General features: G+C 40.7%; 4 protein-coding genes across 4 annotated transcripts; 3 read left to right on the forward strand and 1 right to left on the reverse strand.

Moving 5' to 3' along the window:
• Window positions 1-1945: 1945 nt before the first annotated feature.
• LOC121806800 (uncharacterized protein At5g19025-like) lies at window positions 1946-3018 on the reverse strand. The gene has a single exon (XM_042206954.1). It carries the CDS (start codon window positions 2755-2757, stop codon window positions 2140-2142), a length of 618 nt encoding a protein of 205 aa, XP_042062888.1. The 5' UTR covers window positions 2758-3018; the 3' UTR covers window positions 1946-2139.
• A 6558-nt stretch (window positions 3019-9576) lies between these two features.
• LOC121806462 (cyclic dof factor 2-like) lies at window positions 9577-12214 on the forward strand. Its single transcript, XM_042206509.1, has 2 exons — window positions 9577-9958; window positions 10676-12214. The coding sequence occupies exons 1-2, from the start codon at window positions 9755-9757 to the stop codon at window positions 11936-11938; spliced, it is 1467 nt and encodes a 488-aa protein (XP_042062443.1). The 5' UTR covers window positions 9577-9754; the 3' UTR covers window positions 11939-12214.
• Window positions 12215-13761: 1547 nt separating this feature from the next.
• LOC121808791 (serine/threonine-protein phosphatase 7 long form homolog) lies at window positions 13762-15350 on the forward strand. Its single transcript, XM_042209369.1, has 3 exons — window positions 13762-13839; window positions 14197-15058; window positions 15296-15350. Exons 2-3 carry the CDS (start codon window positions 14202-14204, stop codon window positions 15348-15350), a joined length of 912 nt encoding a protein of 303 aa, XP_042065303.1. The 5' UTR covers window positions 13762-13839; window positions 14197-14201.
• Window positions 15146-16694, forward strand: LOC121807334. The gene is made up of 4 exons (XM_042207555.1): window positions 15146-15217; window positions 15296-15742; window positions 15824-16387; window positions 16472-16694. The coding sequence occupies exons 2-4, from the start codon at window positions 15470-15472 to the stop codon at window positions 16616-16618; spliced, it is 984 nt and encodes a 327-aa protein (XP_042063489.1). The 5' UTR covers window positions 15146-15217; window positions 15296-15469; the 3' UTR covers window positions 16619-16694.
• Window positions 16695-20445: the final 3751 nt, after the last annotated feature.

Below are 20445 nucleotides of genomic sequence, written 5' to 3' on the forward strand. Positions count from 1 at the left end.
TGGTTGAGAGACTGAAGATTGTTTCCAACTAGGGGAGAAAATCATAACAATCTCTAGAACATCAGATTTTTTACACAACTTTGCTATGTACGGAAGATCTTCATGTAATCGGGTCGGAATAGCTACGTCGGAAGACCTTCATGTTAAGAACAGTTGGGGGCTAAAAAAAGGTGAGGAGAATGAGTTAGTAGAAAGTGGGGTCAACCTACCATTTATGGTAAAAGTGAACCGGGACTCCTTACGTCGGACATACTAAAATGGTCAACCGGGACTCCTAGTGGCGGACGGAGGGAGTAACAGTTAGGGGCCATACTTTGGGGTTTACATTCAATCTACCAGTTAAAGTTAAATTAGAAGAAGCTAATACACTATAGACTCCATCTTATGTTGTTTAGGGGAGTACATTTCCAAAACCTCACACACTTACCTCTTGACCTTTCAATAAACAATGAGAGAACACAAATAGTGATCTGGCCAAATACTCTACTGCTATCACAATTACTAGGATTTTCTTCTATTGATATTGTCATAGATTCAAAATCTACCATTCCCATTCCCATTCCCCTTTCCCTTTACCAAGTAAAAAACGGTACAAAACCGGAAAGAAATTGAAATTTAAAAGTAGATCAAATTCTGTACATTTGACCATGTTTTTCAAGTTGGAATGATATCGTTTGTTTGGTCGCAAATTCTACAACGTAAATGATTCAAGTCAAGTCATTCAGGGCTAATCACGCAGCACGTGACGCTTTCCTTTCCAAACTTGTTCGTGCAACATATACACGGTTGACCAAGCTAGACGCAGAAAAAGTGCAGGATAAATTTCATGGACAAGACTGTTACTATAAGTCAAGGAAACATCAGTAATAATCCTTTCAATTCTTAAACTATTACCACTATAAGTCAAGGTAGGTCAAATCATGCATAGTAGCAGAAAATATTCAAGTAATGAAGTATAATTCCTTATATTGAGGCTCAACTTTCCTTTGAAATTTAGCAATGATTCCGGTGCTAGACCTCTGTCATACAAAGGAAGAGGAGATGAGGAAAAAGGAAGAGGAATTGCATGTTACCCAGATGTAAAATTCTGATAAGCTCCATAACAAATAAAACAATTTCCATCCTTGTGATAACCTAATAGAAGTGAAGTGATCTATCTATACATTAGAGGAGTCTGAGCTAAACTGCAACAACAAATGACAAACTGCAGATGCACAAGTATGGCCGAATCTAAAAGGTAGTGGAAAGCTAGCCTTGCCATGTATCCTCTGCAAAAGTGTTGTTTATTATCTTTATCATATGTTCACGAGGAGGCCCTCTTCAAATTGATGGATCAAGTTTATGCAAATAAGACTGAAGACAACAAACTATAACTAAAATCAGCCAGATTCTGATCATGGTCAATCAGATTAAAATTCAATTATCTATTTTTCAATGCATTCAGAATCCTCATCCAAGACCAAATAAACAAAAGAGCAACCAAAAGTCGCACATATCCAAGTCCCGACCACAGCTCTAAACGAACTCAAAGAATGACACACAATGCACAACAAGATAAGTCCTCCTTTTACACAAGAGTAATTACAATATATACACTTTAAATTTCACCTAATTATGGTTTTCCACAAGAACTAAAACTATTGTCTCCAAATACACAAAATTTCAATTATTTTTATCTTTTACAGTGACAGCCAATTTCCGGCTAATTGAAGTCATTAAAATATCGAAAGTGGCATAGACGCCCCCCCCCCCAGCATTAATCCGTGGAAAGTGACAATCATGTGAAAAATGAGAACCATTCAAAGTTGGTGCATTTTGGAGGCAGAATTCAGTTCATGTGCAAGTAAATAGGTGGGAGTTTGTGATAAGATTACAGCATATATAAACTAGTATAAAGCAAACAAAAACTTCTTTTCCTGAAGTGAACAAACGGCATGAACTAATGTAATAAGGAAGTGAACTGCTCATTCTTGGAATAACTAGCAATGTATAAAGTTCAAATAATTTATTCAAATGACCGTATTCTTGATATCCTTGTATACTGAAAGCAAATAAATTATGTAAAAGAGACCTGCTCATCTCAATCTCTATATCAGTATACATATAGTATAAAAAAGAAAACACAGCTATCAAGTATACCTACTTTCTAACCTTCCGAGATTTCCTAGGCCCCGGCACCTCCATTCGACCTAGGGAGCATCCACACCTCGCTCGGAACATAAGCACCGCCCTGCCATTAGGCGGCGCCATCTTCTTCAGCTCTGCCTCAAGCTCCCGGTGATGATCGCGAGGCAATTCAAACAGCCCCTTCTTGTATGATGATGATGATAGCTGAAGATTAGACCTGCTCAGAGCATCCTCAGTTTCCAACTGAATGTCGAATTCAGCAGCCTTCCGCAGCCCTCTGCAGCCGGCTTTGCTGCATCGGTTGTCCGTGCACACGGTGATCACCACCAGCGCCGTCACCGCGAAGACTATGCTGAGCCCTAAGCATCCGAACACCAGCGGCGCGCGGAGGACTTCCTCAATCACCACCTCGGAGAGGTCCGCGGTTTTCTGCCCTAGGATCTTCACGTAGGGATACAGCAGGAATCCAAAGGCGCAAATCACGGCGATCAGGATCACAACGTCGATCAAGGCGGAGCGGGATTGATCGCAGTGGTGAGGGAGATTCGGATTCTTTTGCTTCGCCTTGGGAACGGATTTGGCCATTTCTAAGTGGTGGTCAACTGGAATTGAGCTTTGGAAACAGAACATTTGGATTGGAATTGCAGCGGAGGATTAACAAGATTGAATGGAATTGATCATCCCCCAATCGAGAATTGGGGGTGAAAACTGAAATCAGGAAAAGGGGCTAGAGCTCAAAAACATCAAACAACTCGGTTTGAGAATCAAGATCGGATATTTAGAGAAGATTAGAGATGTGAGCGGAATTGGGGACAGAGGAAATTATATATAGAGAGAGGGTGCTGTCAGTTAAGTAATCTCTTTTCTTGAAGCTCCTTCTTTGGTAGTCAATTGAGTGGATTGGGTCTAACATGTAGAATTGTGGACTACGATGGACTGGACTTTCAACCGAGAATTAGCAAGGAGGCGCCCTTAGGCTATGCATAGCCACGTCATTATTTTTATCCTCCTACTCTTCCCCCTGCAATGGGGCATCCTATGCATTTTCTTTTATTTAAATATTTAAATAACTACAAAAGTTGAGAAAAAATTGGTATGTAAGAGAGGTAGAAATGTGAGAGAGGCGAGATGTTCGTATGAACAAGTGAATAAGAAACGAGGTTTAAATAGACAATATTCGGAAAAAAAAAATTAAAAACACGTGCCATCGTCCGTACCTATCGTCCGCGGAGCCCACAATGGTGCCCGATGACGCGGACGATGGCCTATCGTCCGCGCTTCTTCCGCGCCCGAAGTTTAGGGCGTGGGCGTAGGGAGTGCCATCGTTCGGGCACCCACAATGGAGCCATCGGGCGCGAACGAGGACGATGGCACGCATCATCGGGCGCCCCATTTTAGGTGCTCTGATGCTACCAGATTGATTTTCTTAAATATATTTTCATCCAATTGTTGGTTTGGACCTACTCTTCATTAGAATTAGGGCTCACACACGAATATTCAAAATTTTATAAGATTGGAATTAACTTTTATTGAATTTATGTCCTTATCAAGTTAAGCCTTTATGAACTCGATAATTTTGGAGTACTCCTATAATTACGCTTTAATTATTTTTATTCATTTAAATATATTTATATATATAGGGATGTATTTATTTCCTTTTTTTATTTTTTGTTCTATTGTTCTTTTTAATCTCGGTCATTCATTCTGAAGATCTAACGGTCCCAAATAATCACAAATTAAGTTAAATTAAATCATTAAAAATGGCGAGAAGGCAATTATACACTCATTTTATACACTCAATCAACTGACGCAATTATACACGCAGTTATACCTGCAGCTTGTGTAGGTTGAGAGCGCGACGGACGACCTCGTTTAGTCATTGTGAATCTGTCATAACAAAATAGAAATTAGATACCCGAATCCCTCCTTTTAAACAAAAATCAATGTCTGCGCTTCGGAGACAGAGAAAACCCTGACCAAAACAACTACTAATTTATGAATTTCGAAAGCCGCAAACTAGTCGATGTTCAAATCTTTACTTTTCATGTAAAAAAATTCATGAATTCGGCTTCTAGTCGGCCTATTTCACACATACCTTGTCGACTTGGTGAATACCACAACACCGGTGTTGGCTGTTTGGGTTCGATGCTTGCACTGGTGGAGGGTGGGTGACGGGATCTAGGAGAGTGATGTCAAATTTTCCGTCGACTTCCGGCTGAGAAACGACTGCTGTGTGAAAAAAGGGGCGGCTAGGGTTTGCTGATTACTGAAGATGGGGAGAGGGAAAGGTGGAAGAGTGGAGAGGAAGTTAGAGAGTGTTGAATGAGAGAGAATTAGTCGATGGAAGGGTTGTATTCATCAGATTGCTTAAATTTCGGACCTTCCATATTCTAGCGGTTCAATTTTCATTTCTTTACTAAATTACCCTTATAATGCACAAAAGCGGGCTTATAATGCAATGCGGGTTTAATTAACAAGCATCCATCCGGACCGTTGATGAATCAGATCTAACGACCCATATTTAGAAGAATAAAGGATCTAAGGGATGAATAGGAGATTAAGGCTCCCCTATATATATATATATATATATATATATATATATATATATATATATATATATATAGATTAGTTTGATTCTCTAGGTTTGTGTAAATTTGGTTTAAGCCATGTAAATCATATTCACTAGTTAGGTTTTAAATGTGTGGTATCAAGTTTTAGTAGTTATCGTATCATGTTGATCAATATTAGTCGTTGGCAGGTTCGTGTCATGTGCGACAAGTCATTTGGATTTGAAGGTAGTAGATTTAGTTCGTGTTCGAATTGAGCATTTCCTTAACATGTACTCCGTATAGTTAAAGTTACGTTTTTAATGGATTGAATTATTAATAGGTTGACCTGATAACGAACCAGCCGCCACAATTTATCTTCCCTACTTTGCATAAAATTAAGTTCTACTATATGACAGTTTGAAAACGTCTGGTTTTGTAATGAAGCCTAATAAATATCTCATATTTCATTCATCCATGAAATATAATTTCAATTTTTCGTTTCTGTCCATCCACTCTCAATTTATTAATCACGTTGTCCTGTCGCAAGTGATCAACCTATTTTCAGCACAAGACCTAAAATGAGAAGTTGCTCACTTAAGATGAGATAGAGGATCATATTTATTTTTCTCTTTCTCCCTCCTACTTTATTAATGTTTTCTCTTTTTTCTAATATTTTACTCACTTTATCTATTTTTATCTCATATTTTACCAACTTCGCATAAAACACATGTGTCACCCACCAATGTAATTATTTTTTGTGGACGAAGAAATTATTATTGGTGTCTAAATCACACACTTCTACCAAAAGTTGGTACTTTCCACTAATTTTAAATTTAATTGCAAAAATCATAAACTTAGGCTTTATAGTGATTTCCCATAAATAAGTTATTTCCTAAATTAATGAGAAATTCAGTACATGGGATAAGCTCACGATTTTTATTGCCAAAATTAAAGATAAGAAATACCAACTTAGATCAAAGTTTTTGATATTATTGACCAATAACTCTATTAAAAATTTATTTTTATCGTTTCTCACACAAAATTTCTTATTATAAACGATATTCATTTCATATTTAATATTTCAGATCTAAGTTGAGGAAAAACTGTATTTAGAATTCAAATCCTCATGTGTAAAACACAAGGAGCAAGACACCCGACATTAGAGCATCCCTATTCGTACTCTTGCTAAAGAGCACGGATGTGGGCCCAGACCCACTTTTACTACTTTTTTTACTCCTTGCTCTTAGGCAAGAGCACAACACCCACATCCATGCTCTTCCGCAAGGACATGCTCAAGGGTCCCATCATTCTATTATTCAATTTAAATAAAAACATTTCCACAATATTAGAATGTATTAAAAATACCTGGAATACTATTACAAATTACTAAAAAATTAAAAATTACATAATTCAAATCCTAAAAATTAAAAATTACATAATTAAAATCCTAAAAATTTAAAATTCCATAATTAAATTCATAAAATTAAAAAAACCCACTACTCGTGGCCGAATTTCGCCCAAATGCATTTGATTAGGTCTTCTTGTGGCTCAATGTGGGCTCGGGTATCGCGCATTGTGTTCCTTGTTTCGATCCTCTCTCCCACCGTCGTATGCACACCTCGGCGTGGGGAGACCTCGCGGTTGAGCTTCCGGCTTCATCCTCGTCGTAAAAGCTAGCCGCCATCGGTCCTTCCTCAGCTATAATCATGTTGTGCAAGATAATACACGTGTACATGATGTCGGCGATATTTTTCACGTACCACAGTCGAGACGGGGCCTTCACAATGTTGAATCGGGCTTGAAGAACCCCAAAAGCTCTTTCGACGTCTTTCCGAGCGGACTCTTGACGCTGCGCAAAAAGAACCTGTCTCGGGTCTTGAGGGTTGCTGAGCGTCTTCACGAAAGTCGACCACCTTGGGTAGATACCATCGGCGAGATAGTAACTCATGTGGTATGCATTTCCGTTGACGGTAAAGTCGATCACCGGTGCTACACCATTCAAAACATCATTGAAGAGTGGTGAAGAATATAGCACGTTCAAGTCGTTGTTGGATCCGGCAACACCGAAATATGCATGCCAAATCCATAGGCGGTAGTCGGCGACCGCTTCAAGGATAAGCGTTGGGCCGCTGCCTTTGTGGCCACTTAAGTATTGCCCCCTCCAAGCAGTCGGGCAATTCTTCCACTTCTAATGCATGCAGTCAATGCTGCCAAGCATACCGGGAAAACCGTGGACTGTTTCGTGAAGATTAAGTAACCGTTGACAATCATCGGTGGTAGGTGCCCGAAGGAATTCCTCACCGAAAGCAGAACGAACGTCGTCGCAAAAATTTTTAAGACATAGGATTCCAGTTGACTCACCCACATGCAAATACTCGTTGAAGAGGTCAGCCGTTTGCCCAGTATCAAGTTGTCAGATGGCACAAGTACACTTCTGCAATGCCGAGAGACTTTGCCGAACGGTTGCGTCTCTAGTTGATTGAAAGTATTCAACACGGGCGGACAATGTGTTGACAATATGCATAAACAACCGTTTTGACATGCGAAAACGGCGCCGGAAGTAATCCTCCGGAAACCTCGTCTGGTCAGAAAAATAGTCGGCAACAAGCCTTTTGTTGGCTCCCTCCCGGTCACGAGGGATGTAGCAGCGAATTGATCTAGTTGGTCGAGGAGGAGGGGCGGAGGTAGTGGCGGCGACATAGGCTTCATAGGCGACACGATATTGTTCATAATATTCTAGTTCTTCACGCTCCGCTTCAGCCATGATATCGGTGAAATCCATTTTTAGAGAGAGTTTGAGTAAGAGATGAAGATGTAGATGAGTTGTATGAAAAAATAAGAATGAGAGATGAATGTGAGATGATTTGATGTGAAAAACGGATGATGAATGTGTGTATTTTTAGATGATTTTGAGAGTAAAATATTTTAAAAAAAATCAAAAAAGGTAATAAAACGGCCATATTTTTGGGAATCTAAAAATATATTAATTTTTTGGGTGATTTTCGATTTTTTAAAAAGAAAAAACTAAATTGCCAACGGCAATCAGGCGCCGCCACGTCAGCTGCTCAGCGGCACGGACGTGCTCGATGCATCGAGCAGCGCCGTGCCAGCGGCGACAGCGGTGCCGCGCCAGCTGCACGGACGCCGTCCGTCGGCGCGAGCACCGCTGCGGATGCTCTTAAATACGTTTAACATGGTGAATTCCATTGTATAATGTCGAATAAATATATGCATTCATATATATAATACTACCTCCGTCCCTGAAAGTTTGTCCCAGTTTACTATTTCGGTCCGTCCCTGAAATTTTGTCTCATTTCACTTTTTACCATTTTTAGTAGTGGATCTCATATTCCGCTAACTCATTCCTACTCACATATTATTATAAAACTAATATATAAAAGTATGACTCACATTCTACTAATTTTTTCAACTAACTTTTCATTAATTTTTTAAAACCCGTGTCGGGTCAAAATGAGACAATATTTGGGGGACGGAGGTAGCATGGGTTAAGAGCATCCACTACGCGTCCCGCGCGCGGCTCGTGTTCCGTCCCGGAGGGACGGTTCCGCCGCGGGACGCGTTGCAGCATATCGCCCGTCCCCAGTCCGTCCCGGAGCCCGTCCCGTATCCTGTCGCTGCGCGACGTCGCGCCACGCGCCCGACGCATGCGTGACGCCCACTCGCTGGCCCGCGAGTGGGCGTCGTCACGGATGACGCAATAATTCATTTTTTTTTAAAAATTTGAATTTTAATAAAAAAAGTTTCAAATGGTAATTGGTTCAACCCGAGGCGAAAGACCCGAGGCGGGAAATTGGTTCGACCCCGAATCCCCAGGAAGCTCAACCGCAAGTAGTCCGCCTCGAAGTGGAGCGCATTCGTCAATACAAGAACGGTTGTCTATTCGGGCAAGGACACGCGACTCTAGCTCCCACGCCCAACTCCAAGAGGATCTAATTGATCACATTTGAGAAAACTTTGGCGGAGAAAATTAAATTATGTCATTTTTATTTTTTTAGGATTTTAATGATGTCTTTTTTCTATTTTTTTGAATTTTAATGTTGTTTTAATTTTAATGAAGTTTGTTTTTTTTATTGAATTTGTTGGGAAAAAAATAAAAAATTGAAATTGAATGAATAGTAATTTAAGGGACGGTTAAGTAACGGAGCGTTGCAGGTTTCGTCTCTTAGTTAAGAGATGAAGGAATAAAGTACAGAGAGGTCCTCAAATAGTAGTTTAGGGACGGTGGGGAGACACCGTAGTGGATGCTATTGGGTCTAAGAAAGTAGTACTATTAATTATCTTCATTAAGTAATTAGAAAAATGTTGCTGGTCCCACACGTATGGGTCTGTTTTCTTTCTCACGTTAGAAAATGGGCTCAATCAATTTCATCCTTTATAAAACTTTCGTTGTTATCCACATAAAAGTCTGAAAAAGAGAAAAGTAAATCGAAAAGTTTGAGAAGTTTGGCAACTTTATGAAAAGGTAGAAAGGAACTAGTTTAATAAGCTTAAATGAGTGCCAACCATACCAGTAATTATACATATATTATCCTACCTGATAATTATTTGAGGAAAATGGGCCCTTTCCCCAAGTCCCCAAAATTAGCTTATTGAAGAAATATACATTATGAATAAACAAGTATGTTTAAAAATTTTAATGAAAAGCTAAAAGTTGGGAGGAAAGTGGTGAGTCAGATTGTAGAAAAGGGCCCACTAGAAGTGTAGACGAAGAATAAAAGACGATGAAATAGAAAAAAGAAAAAGAAAAAAGAGTAAAAAAGGCAAGATCTGATGGCCACATACAAACTTGTGGCACAGAATTCATTTTGGCTGCTGACGTGGAATCAAACCTTAAAAACGGCATCTCCCCTCCCATCCCACGTTGTCCAAACGACAGTACTCAAAAATCAGAGAGACCAAACACACACACCATAAAGGTGCTCTCTGAAATAGAAAAAAGAACCCCAAAAAACGCAGTTACACGTTCAGTGTGCGTGCGTGTCAGATCTCCCAAATTTATCCCAACTCAACTGGAGCTCATTTGTCTCGCTTATAAACGGTGAGAGAGAGAGAGGATAATGAGAGAGAAAATGTGTGAGGTGAAAGACCCGAAGATAAAGCTTTTCGGCAAAACCATTGAACTTCCAGAGAGTGCCTCCGAAGCGGCGGTTGGTGAAACAGCTCAGTCCTGTGACGGTGTGGGAGAGGATAGTTCGATTCAAGACCCTCCTCGTTCATCTAACTCCGTTAGCGGCGATGCAGAGGACCAAGAATCGAACACGGTATCATTTCCAACTATTGATTTTTGGAGTTTTCATAAAGAATCATTGATGGGTCGATCTTGGTTTTCTAGTTTTTGTGATATGCTCTCGATTTTGGGTTTTAGGGTGGCTTCGAAAATTCAGTTTCTTGAGTTGGGTTTAGTGTTTTGATTTAAGTAAATAAAGAGGTTTTGTAGGAGAAGTTGCTCTTTAGTTGAGTATATTGGTTTTTATGTGTGTGCTTATTGATGCCAAATCACTTTGTGACTGTGATTCTGATCTTAATGAATGTTTTATATGAGCTTGTAAGGTATATCCGATTCTAAAACTTATCTTCAGAGACCAATGTATATATAAATGTTGAGATTGGTTAAAAGAGTGTTTGGCGAAGCTTATTTTAGATATGAGCTTATAGGATGTAATGACTCAAGTGCTTATAAATAGTCAGAGTGTTTGGATGATTGAGCTTATAATTCATAGAGAAAATTGTAAAATAGAAAATTAGATTGAGAAAATTATATCATGGCCTTCTCATTTATTGTGACTTTGTGATTCTTTTTGGTATTAATCAAATTTCTCATTTGTTACTGTACGTGTCCTTTAAAATTGATTTGTTGGAACAATATTCTACTTCAACTACCCTGTAGCAGATTGATGTATAATAAACCTTATATGATTTTTACTTATGCAATGATTAGCAAATGTGAACTTATAGCTCTTGTTTCCATATGATTACAGAACCAATCAGGTTTAAAACAAGACGATAAAGGCGAAGATCAAACCCAGCCTTTGGCATCCGATGGATTAAAAGATTATAATACAACTCCTTGTATAGTTGAGAACCCCAAGGCATTGTCTGCCGATAGTGATGCTGGACCGATGCAAAGTTTGAAGACGGAAGAGGACCAGACTGAGACCAGTAACTCAGAGGATAAAACCCTGAGGAAGCCGGACAAGATACTCCCGTGCCCTCGTTGCAACAGCATGGATACAAAATTTTGCTATTTTAACAATTACAATGTGAACCAGCCGAGGCATTTCTGCAAGAATTGCCAGAGGTACTGGACAGCTGGTGGGACTATGAGGAATGTGCCTGTAGGGGCTGGCCGCCGTAAGAACAAGAATGCCGTTCCCCAGTTCCGTCATATAACCGTTCCCAATGCTCAGGTGGACCTCCCAAATGGAATACACCACCCTGTGCTGAGCCCCAATGGCACCGTTATCACTTTCAATTCAGACACGCCTCTATGCGAATCTATGGTGTCCGTCTTGAATATTGCTGATAAAACCGCTAGAAACAGCATGAGGAATGGGTTTCACAGACCGGAAGAGCTAGGAATTGAGGCTTTTAAAGAGAATGCAGATGATCAGTCGAGTGGATCTTCCACTACTGCAACAAGTTCAAAGGAAGAAGAAGTTGGTAAAATCGAACTGTCAGCAAACAGTCTTCCCCTTCCTCTCCACGTACCTTCCTTTCCCGGAGCCCCATGGTCCTATCCGTGGCATTGCGTTCAATGGACTGCTCCCATGTCTCCACCGAACTTTCCCCCCGGTGGCATTGCTATGCCATTCTATTCCACGCCACCGCCTTACTGGGGTTGTGCAGTGCCTGGCCCTTGGATTGTCCCCCCAACACCATCACAGAACCACACACCTCCAAATTCCGGCCCCAACTCCCCAACTCTAGGGAAGCATTCGAGAGATGACAGCTCTCTGAAGCCCGTCAGCCAAGAGGAAGCAGCTAGTGAAAAGGACAGCAACCTCTGGGTTCCGAAAACATTGAGAATCGACGACCCTGGAGAGGCGGCCAAGAGTTCCATATGGACTACTTTAGGTATAAAAAATGAGAGAGTGGATTCTGTGGGTAGTGGTGGTCTTTTTAAGGCCTTCCAAAGACAATCGAAAGGCAATGAAAAGGCTCAGGTTCCGGAAACCTCGATGGTGTTACAAGCAAATCCAGCAGCGATGTCTAGGTCGTTGAGCTTCCATGAGAGCTCTTAAGCTGACTAAAACTGGATTTCATTGTTTGATTTGTTCCATGAAGCTAGGCTGGAGATTGGGTAAATTCTGTGCAATCTTCTTAAACAACTGGTAAATAGTCGGTTCTTTTGTAGGTGGTAGATGGATTTGGTGACCAAATTAGTGTAATGCTTTTGCAACCAAAGTCTACATACGGTCAGAATATTGAGTTTCTATGGAAAGTTTAATATGTAGGTTGTTATTGGAAAATGCCCATTTTCTTGAACTCGTCAATGGAAGGCATTAAAAAGGGTTGCATGTCTTTAATGGTAGAACGGTGACTATCCCTTGATTGAGATTGTGTAGAGAGGCGAGAATACTACTTACTACCTTCGTCTATGAAAAATAATCATGTCATTTTATTTCGGGTCATTCACCATAATTATTTTATAACGGTAAGTTTCTCTTTGATAAGACAAGATTCATTTCTACTAATTACACTTAAACCACTCTTTATTTCCACCTCTCTCATAATCTATCAATTTTATATTAAAACTTATGCCGTCTATTACTAAGAATATTAATTTTGTGTTTAAACTCATGTTGTCTAGTAAGACTATTTTGTGGACGGAGGTAGTATCTTTTCATGCTATTCGATTATTATTATTGGTTTAGCTTCTTAGCCTCTCTCTTCGTTTGTGGAGTTGTATTGCTGAAAACCTTCGCCGCATAGGGCCCATATCGTGCATGTTTTTAGGTAGCGACTCAACGAACCTGGATAGGCTTTGTAACACTGCCATCAAATTTTTTTCACATGGCCTAAGGTGATGTTCGGTTTCTTAGATGAAATAATATCAAGATATAATCTAGAATTGAGTTGTGAGATTATTTTAGCCATAGGGGGTAAGCTATAACTAATTATTCCATGATTAACCATATAGGATTGAATTATGGAATTGAATCTCATAAACCAAACACACTACGTATTTAATCACGGGATACAATCTTGCAAATCGAACGTCCTCTAAATTTAGGTAGTTTATCTCTTGTTTATAAAAATTTATTAGTTCACGCTTCCCATGCTACATATATTAACTTCCACTCCTCTATTTAACTCTTTTTTCTTTCGTCTGATCTTCTTGTTCAATCTTTTCTACATTATGTCATTCATGTATAAAGTCAACTAGTACTAAAATTTAATTCTTCTACCAACAAGTTATTTGAATTTACACCTTGCGCTCTTAAGACATTTTATTTCATACTTTGTCCCCTATTTTTCTTAAATATTTATTTAGGAAGTTAATTTTTAGTTTATTTTATTTTTTAAAATTTTCATTCATACTTCATTGTTTCTGTGACTGTGTCTATACCCTGCCTAATCTGTTTTACCTTACCTAATTTATATGCTTTATTTCGGTGTTTGTTGTTCTTCAGAGTTAGTTTAATTTCATTAGTATCGCATACCAATTTTCGCTTCGTTTATAATATGCATATCCTGGGTTTTTTCTTCTTTAGTTCTAGACTATGTTAATCATTCCTCGTTTGTACTGCATTTTTTTTGTTCCGGATTTGGGAGAGACGCATGACCCTCATGCGTCTCTTTTTAATGAGACGCATGACAGTCATGCGTCTTTCATAGAGACGCATGAGGGTCATGCGTCTTTCTTTTTTTTCGGTTTTTTTTAACGACGCATGAGGGTCATGCGTCTTAGAAATAGACGCATAACCCTCATGCGTCTTTTGTTTTTTTTAAATTTGCCGGACGACGCATGAGCGTCATGCGTCTTAGGGAGAGACGCATGACCCTCATGCGTCTCTAACTTCGAATTAAATCGCAGCAAAGGCAGTAGCCTCCTCATTCACGCACGCAGACAGCAAAAGAGGCACGGAAACGGTGATTTTTCCTTGATTCGGCGAAGAAGACGATTTCCATTTGTTTTCCGGTAAGTTTCGTTCAATCCTTCTACTTTCCTTCCTTATTTGTTGTTAATTTGCATAGATTATTTAGATTTCCCCTAATGTTTGTAAATTAGGGTTTAAAACGAATAGCTCCATTTTGGTTGTTTTTTTTGTTGTTTAGTGAAATGTCTACGATTTTAGTGGCTAAATTCATTCTATTGTATAATATTGGTATGTTTTTGATGATTGGTGTTGTGATTTTGGTTGTAAATTAGGGTTTATAACAAATAACCTAACACATTACACTTGCAACCCTATCACTTGTTGTTCTCTTGTTATATTATGTTATTTGTACATGCCAGGTTGAGTTTGTAATTGTTGTTTTGTGAATATGTACTTAGATTAGATGGCGACTTCAAGTTCTACTGGACATTTATTGTATGGACCCGAAGACCCGTCCGTCTTAAATATGCAAAAAAATCACATTTTAAATAAACTGATGAAAGAGGGAACAACCCAAGTATTTAAAGTCCGAAGGACTGAAAGTAAGACTTGGGACGGCGAAATTCACGAGAATGTAAGATATTGGCTTGACGTCTTTGGTTTCAAAGGCGTGATCGATTGTGGGAAGCCAATGAAGGTCGACAATGAGCTGATCACGGCGTTGATTGAGCGTTGGAGGCCGGAGACACACACATTCCATCTACCGATCGGTGAGACGACGATCACCTTGGAAGATGTGCAAGCCATCTGGGGCTTGAGAGCGGATGGTCTCGTTTTCACGGGTCGTGACTATCATGACAACTTTCCAGATTGGACCAGCAAGTGCCGCGATCTGTTGGGATGGATACCAGATTCTTCCACAGAGACAAAGCAAGGCGGTTTGCTGATGACCGCGCTGATCAACCAGACAAGGATGCCTCTGGGTGATGACCTACCTACTTACGTATACATCCAAAGAGCACGTATCCATGCCCTAATTTTATTAGGAGGTCTCATTCTATCGGACACCACGGGGTGTAAGGTGCCATTTATGTGGTTGAATGGGCTTGGGGATCCGGAAGAGGTGAAGAATATAAGTTGGGGAAGCGCGACATTGGCCTACCTTTATCATTATCTGTGCGAGGCTTCCATGGATAAGAGAAAAGAGTTGGGCGGGCCTATGATCCTCCTGCAGCTATGGGCGTGGGAAAGAATGCCCACATTGAGGCCTGCGTTCATAGGACCAAAGGTGCACGAGCCATATACACCATGTGGCGCCAGGTATATATCGAAATATTTATTTATTAATGCATATTGGGTTAATTTTTTTCTTACATCAATTTTATGTATATGTGGAGAGGAACAACGCAGATAGGAAATGCTCCTAGACACTCGGTTGAGCATTACCGTGACCAATTATCTCTGATTAGACCTGGCCAGGTGAATATTCCTTCGGTTTAGACTTCGTTTATGAACTTATTATGAAATTAATTTGGCATTTGCAATGCTGTTTTGTAGTTTATCTGGACGTCGTACGCACCTTGCACACTGCCTGACTACTGCAATGATGTGAATGGATGCTCTTTGTGCGAAACCTACCTGGTATGTTGGGCCTAAGTCGAGGCCCATGAGCCTGGAAGAGTGCGCCGACAGTTCAATCGGTACCAGGATATACCTCAGTACGTAGACAGAATGCTAAGGAATGCCGATCATTTGGGCAAAACTGATCGGCGTGGCAAGAAGGGCAACAACTGGGCAAACACGCATCAGTTCTACATTGGGGAGTGGGACATGAGGTACGAAAGGTTCCAAGCTGCCGAGTACGCCGCACCGATGTCCATGAATATCCCCATGAACACGGGGTATATGGCGTGGTATAACAGGATTACTGTGACGTACATGACTCAACCTGGGACACGGGCCACTGCTGGGATGAACGAGTCGGCTGCTTCGATGAGACTATTTGTAAGTTTGTTATATTAAACTAAATGCTTTCATGTGATATAGATTGTTTAGTATTGATAAGTGTATCATTTTTTTTTCTAGGTTGAGGGTTTTCAGCAGGTTTTCCATTTAACTACGGAAGACGAAATGGACCCACGAGTGCGCCAGATTCGGGAAATTGTTAAGAATGTCCTCGAATCTACGAACAACGCTGATGTCATGGAGTACCCCGCTTCTCAACATCAGGATGTGGTCATGCCTTATGAACCAGAAGTAGTTCCACGGCGTCGTGGAGTGCCTGGTGTTCGGACTGGAGGACACGGCTACACAAAGCAGTTTAGGATGTCCCAGCCGGTGCCCGATTATGTAGCACCAGAGCCGCAGTATCAAGAGCATGACCCACCCCAGTGGTATTCATACCCGGCGCATGAGTCCCAGTCACAGTGGGAGCGTCCCCAGTATTCTCCTAGCCAGCCTGAGCCCGATTGGACTCGTCGCCCATATTCACAAAGCCAAGACGTGCCGCAATGGAGTGGAGCTCGAGCGTCGGTCGATTCATTCTTCCAGAATTATCAGATCGTGCCTTCTGTCCAAGCTGAAAAAGAGGATGATGATGAAGGAGAAGAAGAAACTGGCAACATAGAGACGGAAAACGAGGAGGAACAGGTATTATTTTTAACTTATTGCTTGATCTCTCTTATTTTACTCGGATCGGTCTGTTTAATCTTGTTTATTTTTCTATTGGTTCAGAGCATCCATGTCGAACCTCGACATGGTATGGAGGGTTCATCACGCGGCGGGGTTGGGAAGCTCATAAGTAAAGTGTACAATAGACTGTCAACGAGGAAGAATAAGGGGATTGAACCGTCTAAATACACTCCGTCGTCGTATAAGTAGCAATTGTCATTCGGAATAATTTAGTGTATGGTTAAGCTATGGTATTGATTAGATTGTTTTATCCGGAATAATTTATTTTGATTGCAAACTCAATCACTAGATTGTTGTGTTTTTTTAAGTTATTTTGACTGCAAACTCAATTTAATTGATTGTTGTGATAGGAGTATTGTTTCAAGTAGTGCTTGTTCTGCCTGTTTTGCAATTTAGAGACGCATGAGGGAGATGCGTCTCTACCTAAGACGCATGACCCTCATGCGTCGTCGTTTAAAAAAAATCCGAAAATAATGAAAGACGCATGATTGTCATGCGTCTCTATGAAAGACGCATGACTGTCATGCGTCTTTCATTATTTTCGGGTTTTTTTAAACAGGCAGATCAAGCAGCATACGACAAACTAGTGATCCCTAACCATGTATACATAAATATAAATATACCTTTAGTGAGCCCGGTAAGAAGAGGTATGAAGCAGTCAGGAGATCAACAAATACATAAACCAAATTTTAGTATCTAAAATTCTGAACTATTACACGGAGAATTCATCAAAACGACAATTGTTATACCTCCAATTGAAACAATCGAGTGAATTAGTACAAAACATGTCCAAAGTTCAGTTAATACAAAGTCTTCAATTTGTACCTTCAATTCATTCCAAAGTCTTCAATCCATTCTAAAGTCTTCAATTTGTAACACGCTTTTTGTCCAACACTGTCTTCACGTACACAAGCCCTGTTACAACAGAAAGAGTATGATTTCTCATAGAACGAAAATCTAAAATATATGAACATAAAAAAAAAAGCTACAAAAATACCTGCGCTGCAAATGTTAATAACCCCTACATAACACGACAGACTGTGCAGTTTCTTCGGTCATGTCCCTCTACGCCGCAATTCCTGTACTTGCGGGGCGGTCTCGGTTCATCTTCCCCGCGGATATCCATTTGATTAGGAATCCTCCTTGTTCTGCCTCGTCCGCGCTTTCGAGGAAGCAACTGCTCAGGGGTGATACGCAATTTCCATCCAGGATTTGCCCAATAGTCTTGGTGTCTTGGTGCTTGAAATGAGACACCATAGTACTGTGCTTCCCATGTAGCTTTGTGGTTGTGTTTATCAATGAGTTCAAAAATAGAGTTACCTCGATCTCTGGCAACGGTGCACGCATGTGAACAAGGGACTCCCCACATCTGCCACTTCCCACAACTGCACTTTGAATCCATAAACTCGACATCTTGTCTGTTATCGCCCTTTGCCTTTCCATTTTCAACACGTGGACGACTTTGAATTTGGTAATGACCTAATTCTCGGGCGACTACTGAACAGTAATGCATTTGCCCCTTCGCATCATTCGCAACAAGTTTGTCCCTCGCCCAGGGGGTCAACCGACCTTCGGTTTGTTGTATTTCTGTCTTTCTATCTGCCCACCATTCAACTGTTCGCCAAAATGTCAGATCAACCAAAGCTCTTATTGGAAACTCTCTTACACCTCTCAGTACGTTGTTGTAGCTCTCTGACATGTTTGTTGAGGGCACCGCCCATCTCAGTTCATCATCGTAGCAAAGAGACCAGTTCTCTTTTTTGGCTTTGTTGAGCTCGTGTATCGCAATAAGACTTTCCTCCCGTAGTGCACGTCGCCTTCTCACGTACTTGCGTACTTGAGTTGTGACACCCAATGCCCATATCATGCCTTTCGCTTTACCTCCCTTACCCTTTAGTTTTGTCAAGATATTTTTCCTCACATGGATCAAACAAAATTTGTGGTGACATATCGGTGGCTTTTTCCATTCATCTGAACGCATAGCCTTGAGGATTCCTTTGTGCCTATCCGAAATGATGCATACCTCCCTTTCGTACTTCACCACATGAATTCTGACATGATCCAAAAACCACTCCCAGCTGTCGCCAGTTTCTTCATCAACAACAGCATATGCAATAGGCAGACATTTCTTGTTAGCATCAACACCACAAGCAACAGGCAGCTTACCTTTAAATCTTCCTCGGAGGTGAGTTCCGTCTATTGTCAAAACTGGTTGGCACTCCTGGAAAGCATGTATAGCAGGCCCAAGTGCCCAGAACACGTAATAGAAGACTTTAGTACGGCCCTGGCTCAACAACTCGTTATGCCTCCACTCAACAATGGTGCCTGGATTCCTATACTGCAGTTCAAGCATGTAGCTTGGCAAATCCCTAAATGACTCCTCCCATCCACCAAATACAATCTCTAAAGCCCTTCTCCGTGCATACCATGCCTTCTTATAACTGACTACCACATGAAATTTGTCATGAACAAAATTTCTTACGGCGGCGGCACTAAACTCGGCACTTTTTAGCAACTGATGGCGAATACACAAAGCAATCATTGGTGATGAAAAGTTAGCATGTCCTCTATCATTACGATGACCTTCACAACTATGGCGTCCCCGCCACTTCTTAATCTCCCACATATCATCATTGGCCATGTGTGTAACAGAAACTTCCCACCGACATTCATTCGCTTTGTCAGCGTCGGTCTCGCTGATAATAGCTGTCCCATCTTCTGTCCTCCCATTTGGATATTTGCACACGGCATGCCACCTTCTTAATTTACTCTCAACCACCCTAAATTGCCGGTGTTGCCTCAGACTCCACATAGTAATAGCAGTCTTCACATGCAGCTTGCTATCAAATTTTATTCCACCATTAATCCGATATGGGTGTTCTTCATCCCAGTACATGGTACTGCGTTCATTACCAACTTCAGGTACCTCAGTAGGACCACTTGGCAGTTTGCGAAAATATTTCAACCCAGTGTGAACATATTCTGGAAGTGGTTGTTCACCTTGTACGACGGGTTTATACACTACCTCCTCACCACTAGAGTCAGCACCGGAATCATCACTTAAAATATCATCAGACGATGATGACGACAATTCTGGATCTTCAAGGTCTCCTCGTACAACATCAACATCAACATGCTCTTGTACATTCTCTTGAGTATTCAATCCAACATCTGCAACGTCTGTTTGCTCATTCATACCGCAATCGATGCTCATAGGTTCAAACCTCGTAGATGATCCAACACCATGATCAACAATTGGTGGGATGACGGCATTTCCAACAGACGAATACTCAACAAATAATTCAATATGCCGAGTAGAATTTAGAGCCGCATTGAACATATAAAACACACTTTGATCACTGTCAACCGCAGTACATACATAACTCGTATCGGTACCCAAGAAACAATGCCTCCAAGATATTTCGATGAAGTGTTGGTTGGAATCTATTCTTATCTTAGTACATATCATTGCAACTAATTCAGATAATGAAACACATGAACCCAATACGATGGAAGCTCTCGCACGAGGAGGATCATAACAAATGCTCACATGAGGAAGTTGATATATTCTACCACCCCAATATAAACTCACGAATACTTGCATGATTTCTGCAAAAATATATATACAAACCAACAACAATTAAAGATAAATTTTTTCAATAAACCCTAATATAGTAAGTTTACAATAAATTTTTCAAAAACCCTACTAATATGCAAATAAACAACAAATAAGGGAGCAATGTTGAAGGATTGAACGAAACTTACCGGAAAACAAGTGGAAATCGTCTTCTTCGCCGAATCAAGGAAAAATCGCCGTTTCCGTGCCTCTTTTGCTGTCTGCGTGCGTGAATGAGGAGGCTACTGCCTTTGCTGCGATTTAATTCGAAGTTAGAGACGCATGAGGGTCATGCGTCTCTCCCTAAGACGCATGACGCTCATGCGTCGTCCGTCAAATTTTAAAAAAACAAAAGACGCATGAGGGTTATGCGTCTATTTCTAAGACGCATGACCCTCAT

This window comes from Salvia splendens, chromosome 6 (genome assembly GCF_004379255.2).
Source record: "Salvia splendens isolate huo1 chromosome 6, SspV2, whole genome shotgun sequence".
In the NCBI taxonomy this organism is placed as follows: domain Eukaryota; kingdom Viridiplantae; phylum Streptophyta; class Magnoliopsida; order Lamiales; family Lamiaceae; genus Salvia; species Salvia splendens.

Excerpts from the sequence above, each read along its gene's own strand:
- LOC121808791 (XM_042209369.1), top strand. The coding sequence starts at position 14,202 with ATGGCGACTTCAAGTTCTACTGGACATTTATTGTATGGACCCGAAGAC. Across the intron at positions 15,059-15,295 it reads TATACACCATGTGGCGCCAG|TTTATCTGGACGTCGTACGC; the intron begins GTATATATCGAA and ends GCTGTTTTGTAG.
- LOC121806462 (XM_042206509.1), top strand. The coding sequence starts at position 9,755 with ATGAGAGAGAAAATGTGTGAGGTGAAAGACCCGAAGATAAAGCTTTTC. Across the intron at positions 9,959-10,675 it reads AGGACCAAGAATCGAACACG|AACCAATCAGGTTTAAAACA; the intron begins GTATCATTTCCA and ends ATATGATTACAG.
- LOC121806800 (XM_042206954.1), bottom strand. The coding sequence starts at position 2,757 with ATGTTCTGTTTCCAAAGCTCAATTCCAGTTGACCACCACTTAGAAATG.
- LOC121807334 (XM_042207555.1), top strand. The coding sequence starts at position 15,470 with ATGCTAAGGAATGCCGATCATTTGGGCAAAACTGATCGGCGTGGCAAG. Across the intron at positions 15,743-15,823 it reads CTGCTTCGATGAGACTATTT|GTTGAGGGTTTTCAGCAGGT; the intron begins GTAAGTTTGTTA and ends TTTTTTTTCTAG. Across the intron at positions 16,388-16,471 it reads CGGAAAACGAGGAGGAACAG|AGCATCCATGTCGAACCTCG; the intron begins GTATTATTTTTA and ends CTATTGGTTCAG.